Raw genomic sequence first — 7,573 nt, 5'->3', positions numbered from 1 at the left:
AAGTGGAAATGTCTGGGAAAAAATTGAGCTATCAGTATTTTAGACTGTGACATGGAAGGAGATCACCATGCAATGGAGATGGGTGGTTGAGAAGTGATTCGAGAAGAACAGGATGAAGTCTGGAGCTAGGTGAACAGCTGTCTGGCTTCCAGAATACTCCTAACTTGCTCTTGGCTAAGGGATCCCTGGATTCTATCTCTCCCCTAAGAGGGCTCCTCTCAGACTGAAAACTGCTTCTCTAGCTGGAACAGCAGGGCCCAGAGAGAGGTTCTAGAAATGGATTAACCCTGCATCAACTTTTTCAGCCTGCTTGGTGACCTCTAGGATTCTGCTACATTTCTTCTGGGATGGCAATGGCTTTAGGAAACTCGAAAAGGGACCAGCCTAATGGCACAGGTTTTGGTTTTCAGGCTTTATTTACATTAATCATAAGCCCAGCCCACTTTGAGGCAGGATCCAGGTGACCAAGCAAGGCCCAGGCTGATGTTATAACTTTGTAATAATTGAGCACTGGTTATGACAGACTTCATTATGAGATCAGGATCACCCTATACATGACCAGGAAGGGGTAAGCTGTGGGCATTTGGGGGTTGGAGAGGTTCAGGGAAGGTGGTGGGACTAGTGTCAACCTGGAGTAGCTATACAGTAACTACCGCAGTCTTCTGTTGCTGGGACACCCACACAGGCAAGGTAGCTGGCAGAAGGACTCTGGGACTGGTTGGCAGCCTCCTCCTCTTTTCCAAGGTAGGCATTGAGAAGCCATCAAGATCAAAACCCCTATAAAGATAAGATTTTGGTACCTGTGGGCAGGCTTGACACAGCTAATAAGGAGGTGGGGCAGAGCGAGGTAAGTCAGAAAGAGAAAAACAACGCATATATGTGGAATCTAGAAAAATGGTACAAATGAACCTGCTTGCAAGGCAGTAATAGAGACACAGATATAGAGAACACACATATGGACACCAATGGGGGAAAGGAGGGGTAGGGTGAACTGGGAGGTTGGAATTGACATATATGAGGGTGAGTCAAAAATTATCCACGCTCCAGTTATATTAAAACTTCCATAAATTCTACAGCCAGAGTGCGGATAATTTTTGACTCACCCTCGTACGCTAATATGTATAAATAGATAACTAATTAGAACCTTCTGTGTAGCACAGGGAACTCTACTTAATGCTCTGAGGTGACCTAAATGGGAAGGAAATCCAAAAAAGAGGGGATATATATATATACACATAGCTGACTCACTTCACTCTACAGCAGAAACTAACATAACATTGTAAAGACACTATACCCCAGTAAAAAAAAAGGATGTTTCTACCTTTCTTGCCCTTCTGCCAAGTCCACATTTTTTTCTAAGTCTCAGCATCCGGTATGAAAGGCTTTTAGGTCTCTTGAAGAATCGGTCCTACTCAAGGAAATGCAGTTGTGGATCGATCCACTAGAGGGCGTGTTTCACAGGACACAACTCAAGGACTGAAGCCGGGCAAGAACTGATAAATTCTAATAAACCACTGGATGAGACAGGAGCCCTGTCCTCAGCAGCAAGGGACTTAGCAAGGAACATGAAATCCCGGAGGCAGCTTTTGAGATATTTTTAGTGCAGACATATGGTAAGCGTACTCCAGGAGCAGCTGAAGTGGGAGGTGGGATGTTACTGAGAGAGAAGAACCTTAGTGCTAGAGTGGCACGGACAGGCTAGAGCCAATGGGCTTAGATTGTTTCTTCTGCCCCCAGAGGTCATATGTGCCTGCCCCTTGGCTTTAGAGCATCTAGATTAGGCAGAAAACAGAGTCGGAGCTCAAGACAGGCCAGAACTCTGTGTGTCTGATGATTAAGTGACCAGTATGTAGCTCAGCAAAGGCTTTCAACTTTGCTCATAATTGGGCACTTGCTTCTGTGAGAGTGGCCCAGGCACCTCTGTTGTCATGACAATGTACCTAGCACCTATTGTCTGGGTAATGGGGGACAGGGAGGAAGACCTGCCTCTGTTGTCATGATGACAAGATCCCTACTCTATTTACCCAGGTGATCACTCTACTGTAGAAGAAATGGGGTTAACGAGAGTGAGGGAGAACAACAGCTCATGCCCAACAACTCTGATGCACCCAGTGAAGATCAGGGTGAAGAAATCCAACAGCCAGAAGAGGCAAGTGGTGGTTTTTCAATTCCAGTTTAGTTATGTGGACCCTTTTATAATGCTCCCCTAGCAAGGCACCAACGCCTGACTTGAATTCTTAACCACCAATCAATATATGACAACTTGGGGTACCTTCCTCCTGGGTGGGAGGAGAGAGGAGCAACCACTAATTCTCAGAGCAATCTCATGTTAATTGACTTGATAAGGTTCTAATATTGGCTAACATTTTTTCAGTACTTACTATGCCAGGCACCATGCCCATGCTCTTAATCACTCTGCTAGATGGCCCTACAGGAATTAACGTCCCATTGGACAGATAAAGAAATGGAATCAAAGAGGTTAAAGTACTTAGTTTATTTGTGACCAGCCTGGGACTAGAATCCAGGGTCCTGATTGTCTGTCTAGTCCTTGCAGTCTAGGTTGAGTCTTGATTTGTGGCAGGAGTAGCAGGGAGGAAAGAGTCCAAAGGAGAAAGGAAATGGGGCCCTCCCTAGATATACTCACCATGCGTTGGCGCTGCTGTCTTCTTCGAAGTCTCATGAATTCCTTATGCTGACGGGAGACAAAATTGACAGCAGCATACTCCAGCAGGGCAGCGAACACAAAGAGCAGGCACACAGCCATCCAGATGTCGATTGCCTTCACGTAGGACACCTGCAACATCCACCAATGGAGCAGTCAACCTTCCTGGAGTCCTTGCATGGCCTATCCAGTGGGTTGTCAGCCCATATCAACTGCCTGCTGTTCTTCAGTTTTATCCTGAATTTCTCCTGGTTTTTAAAGATTTCCATGATGTGTCCCAATGTCTGAAGGCCAATGTCAAAGAGATCAGGCTACCCATCATCCTTCACCTCTTTACCCTCTACTCCCATCTGCCTTTCCTCCCTACACTTCTTTTTCTTTCTTTCTTTCTTTCTTTCTTTCTTTCTTTCTTTCTTTCTTTCTTTCTTTCTTTTTCTTTCTTTCTTCCTTCCTTCCTTCCTTCCTCCCTCCCTTTCTTTCTTTCTTTCTTTCTTTCTTTCTTTCTTTCTTTCTTTCTTTCTTTCTTTCTTTCTTCTTTTTGTACTTCTGCTTCTTATCATTCTTTTCATTCTTCTTCTGATTCTTTTCTTTCAATAAAAAACAATGAACATGAATGCTGTATTTGTTTGCCTTCTGTTCTCTCCTAGGGTCATCACAGCTGTGGCGGTAATTGGGAAGGGGGCATTATTCACAAGTGAGACACATGAGGACATTCGAGGCCTAGAGGGGAAAAGTCTTAGCGAAGATTACCCAGTGAGAAGATGGCACTAGGGCTTGGGGATTTTGGGCTTTAATTTCAGTGGTGCTGCCCTTTACCTAGGCTGTAGTCTCAATATCAGACAAGGAGTTCCTTCCTTTCCTTCCTCCACCCCTATTCTTCCTTTGACCCTGTGATTTTTTCCCTGCAGTTCTTTGTGAGAGACCCTGGTGAGGATTTGAACTCAGTGGTGAGTGAGGGCCTCATTTCTCACAATGAAGAGCAGAACAGGGCAGGGATCCCAATGGAATGCACCATCCAGCCCCTGCTATGGATCCTTCTCTCATTTCAAGGCGCTGCTGGCTGCTGCCTATCCAGTCCCTAGTGCTCTCCTTGATTACCTTCCTTGGTAGCCTTTAAGTATAGTTAGCCCTCCATATTCATGGGTTCTGCATTTGAGGATACAGAGGGCCACATGTAAGGGACTTGAGCACCTGCTGATTTTGGTATCTGCAGGGGGTCCTGGAAGCAATCCCCTGCGGGTATTGAGGGATGACTGTGCTTTTCTCTCCCATTTCTCCCGTGAAGATAGAATGCTCACTTCTCTAGAAACAGGGTGGTGGCTGGGTGGAACCAGAAGGAAGGCCAGAATTCAGGTTCATGACGTCCTTTCACTTCCTCCATCAGATCACCTCCCTACATAGTTTTGAGCAGCTGAGTTCACCTTGTGGGGCTCCCCTGCAGGAGTAGGATTTATGACAGGCAACTTCTTTTACCAGCTTCTGCTATGTTGGACAGTGAGGGTGCTGCAGACTTCAGGTAAGGAGCAGGTCTCCACTAGAGAAATCTTCCACCTCAGTGGTTCTTAACCAGGGCTGACTCCCCCAACACCCACCCCACCAGGGGAATTTCAAAATGTTTGGAGACATATTTGGTCGCACAATTTTGGGGTGGTGCTGGCAAATGGCATCTAGCGGGTAGAGGCCAGGGATGCTGCTAAATATCCTACAGTGCACAGTACACCCCCCTAACCCACACAACAAAGAAAAATTATCTCACCCAAAATAACGATAGTGCTAAGATGGAGAAACCCTGCTCTATTTCTTTTAAGGCAATTCCACTGAGATGGTAGTGGTGGGTTGCTAGGCAACCCTGATTAAGCATCCCTTGGTGTTTCCACTTTGCCACATACTAAGAGGTCATACAATTTCATTCACCATCTCCCAGTCCCACCGTGCCCCCGGGAATGTTGAGTTAGTGCTATGAAAATCCATAATGAGGTAATGACAAAGGAGGTCCATGAAGGACTTTGGACCATCAAAAGAAAAGGACACGTTAAGCAGCAGGAAGAAAGTCTTGTTAACAATAAGTGTGTCAACAATACACCTTAAATATCTCTGGACTCCATCCACTCACTATTTTGGCTCATCTGAAGGACTGCAACAGTTTCCTAAAAGGTCTCCCTGCATCTATGCTTGCCACCTCCAATCTGTTCTCCAAACAGCAGTCAGAATTTTGTTTCAAAAATGTAAATCTAATCATATCACTTTTCTGCTTACAACCCTTCAGGGGTTCTCCATTATCCTTGCAATACAGTCAATGCTCCCCTTGGCATGACATCTAGCCCCTGCCTGCTACTTTAGCCTTATTTTGCCCCTTGCAATCTATGACCCTGCCATGCTGATCAATTTCAGTAGTCTCCTATGGAGATAATTTCTCTGTGTATCTCTCCTTTACCTTGATAACTTTTACTTAAATGTTCACTTCAGATACTATATCCTCTGAGAAGTCTTCCCTAATCATCCCAGTCTGGGTTGCCCCTACCATATGTGCTCAGGTTACCTACACCTTCTTAGCATCCATCAAATATACCTGGCTATCTCCTTTACTAGATTGCGAGCTCTTCAGTGGCAAGGACTGTTTCCATCATGTTCACTGTGCCTAGCTGAGTGCCTGGCACATAGTAAGTATTTTTTGAATTAATGGACAGATGGATGGCTTGTATTTGTCTTTGCTGGCTTCTGTTTGCTCTCTTGGCTCTCCTTGTTACTACCTGCCCCAAGAGCTGTGAGCCATTTAGATTACAGGATTTTGAAAGAATTGGGTCCCTCCTCCCCACTGCAACTTTAGGTCTAACCTGTCAGTGTCTGGTAGAAACTTCCATTTAACCCTTCTATTATGCACTGAGCCACCTGCAGTTGTGTAGATCAAGAGCCTGGCAAACAGACAGCGATGGGTGCCTTTGGGAGCCCTAGCCCTCATAAAGGCAAAGAAGGAGTGGCTTCCAGGAGCATGGGGAATGGCCATCCCAGCTGAGTTTCCTTACAAAATGAGCCTCTGCTGCTCTCATCCTGGTCACTAGAGTTGTATTGGGGGTGGAATTGCTGTGGCTTGCAGAAGCCCCTGGCCTGGTCCCACCTTTTTCCTTGCTCTCATAAAGTGTAATGTTGTACAAACCCAAAAGTAAGCAGAAGCTCCCTGACTTAGTCCCTTGCTCTGTGGGGCTGGCCAGTGAAGCTATTTAGCTCGGGTGCATGCCTACATATTTTGCTTATTGGCCAATGAGGCCAGGAAAAGGTCATCAACATAGAGAACAAACTTGTGGTTGCCAAAGGGGAGGGGGGTGTGGGAGGGAAGGACTGGGAGTCTGGGATTAGCAGATGCAAAGTGGCATATATAGAATGGATAAACAACAAGGTCCTACTGTAGAGCACAGGGAACTACATTCTATATCCTGTGATAAACCATAAAGGAAAAGAATATTAAAAAAAGAATGTCTATACGTGTACAATTGCGTCACTTTGCTGTACAACAGAGATTGGCACGACATTGTAAATCAACTATACATATATATATATAGTCATCAAAACCTGATGAGAAGACACCAAATACTGCAACCCACTCCCCCAAATCAAACCACACCAAACAATCCTCCAACAAAGTTCGTTTTTTCCATGTGAGAAAATGAAGTGATTCCTGGGAGCAGATGAATTGTGCTTGCTCACAGGAGGGGACTGGAGGAAGAAGTTCTCTCAGCAAGAAAAAGGCATAAATTGCAGCACTTCCCTGAGTTCGAGGAGAATCTCCTTCTTGTGTGGCAGTGGCAATAAACTAGGGAAGTGTTCTGAGGTCTGAACTACTTTTCTGCCTCTGGTCTTCATACAAGGCCACTACCACCGCCCCCCTGTAGTCCTCGTCTAAGCCCAGTCCGCCTCTCAGAGCCTCTTCAATATCCTTGCCCATTTAGGAAACACATTTATAGGCCTACCTTGGAGATACCAGGGGTTCAGTTCCAGATCACTGCAATAAAGCAAATATTGCAAGAAAGCAAATCACACAAATCTTCTGGTTTCCCAGGGCATATAAAAGTTATGTTTACACTACACTCTAGTCTCTAGTAAGTGTGCAATAGCATTAGGTCTAAAAAAACCAATATGTATACCTTAATTAAAAAATACTTTTTTGCTAAAAAATACTAGCCATCACCTGACAATGCAGGTTTGCCACAAACCTTCAATTTGTTAAAACAAACAAAAACAAGAAACAAAAAAAACCCCGCAGTATCTGAGAAGTGCAATAAAGCAAAGTATGCCTGTGGAGGAAATTAGCTCTGACAACTTCCCCTGGGACACTAGATCCTAATCTGAGTTTTGTCACTGTTTATCTCTAGAGAGCTTAGGACTACCTCAAAGGTTTCCTGATGACTTAAAAATAATTAGAAACACCACCAGCTGCTTTAGGCCTAGGTCCACCACCCAGTTCTTTCCACCTAGACCTCTAATAATTATAACAATAGTTAACATTTATTGAGCGGTTATTATGTGCCAAACACTGTCCTCTGTGTTGATACATTACCTTATTTACTTCTTGCAATAACCCTATGGAAGAGGTAATATTCTCATGGTACAGGCGAGGAGACTGAGAAGTTAAGGAATTTACCTAAGATCACCATTAGTAAATGATGAGGCTGGGACTTAAATCAAAATCTACCTGACTCTAATCTCCTACTCTTAACCACTATTACCCCCACCCCACCCCCACCCCACTATATAGCAAATTTGTAAATTCACTCTGGGTGTCTGGGTTACCCCCTGTTTAAGTCCCCAGTAAAAAATCTTCTTAAAAATAAACACTGGGAGATGGGTGAGCGCAGGGCCTGGTTTCCATCCAAACACAGCAAGAGGGAATATGTTCACTGTCAGATCTGCAAAAAC

General features: G+C 44.8%; 1 protein-coding gene across 1 annotated transcript; it reads left to right on the top strand.

Moving 5' to 3' along the window:
- Positions 1–554: 554 nt before the first annotated feature.
- Positions 555–3,241, top strand: TMEM31 (transmembrane protein 31; the record flags this gene model as incomplete). The annotated part of the gene is made up of 4 exons (XM_057717595.1): positions 555–568; positions 2,047–2,149; positions 2,719–3,055; positions 3,204–3,241. Coding segments are annotated over exons 1-4 (492 nt in total), but the record flags the coding sequence as incomplete, so codon positions are not given.
- Positions 3,242–7,573: the final 4,332 nt, after the last annotated feature.

This window comes from Hippopotamus amphibius, chromosome X (genome assembly GCF_030028045.1).
Source record: "Hippopotamus amphibius kiboko isolate mHipAmp2 chromosome X, mHipAmp2.hap2, whole genome shotgun sequence".
Classification (NCBI taxonomy): Eukaryota; Metazoa; Chordata; class Mammalia; order Artiodactyla; family Hippopotamidae; genus Hippopotamus; species Hippopotamus amphibius.
The sequence above is the reverse complement of the archived record's forward strand: the minus strand, read 5'-3'. Positions and strand labels throughout refer to the sequence as shown.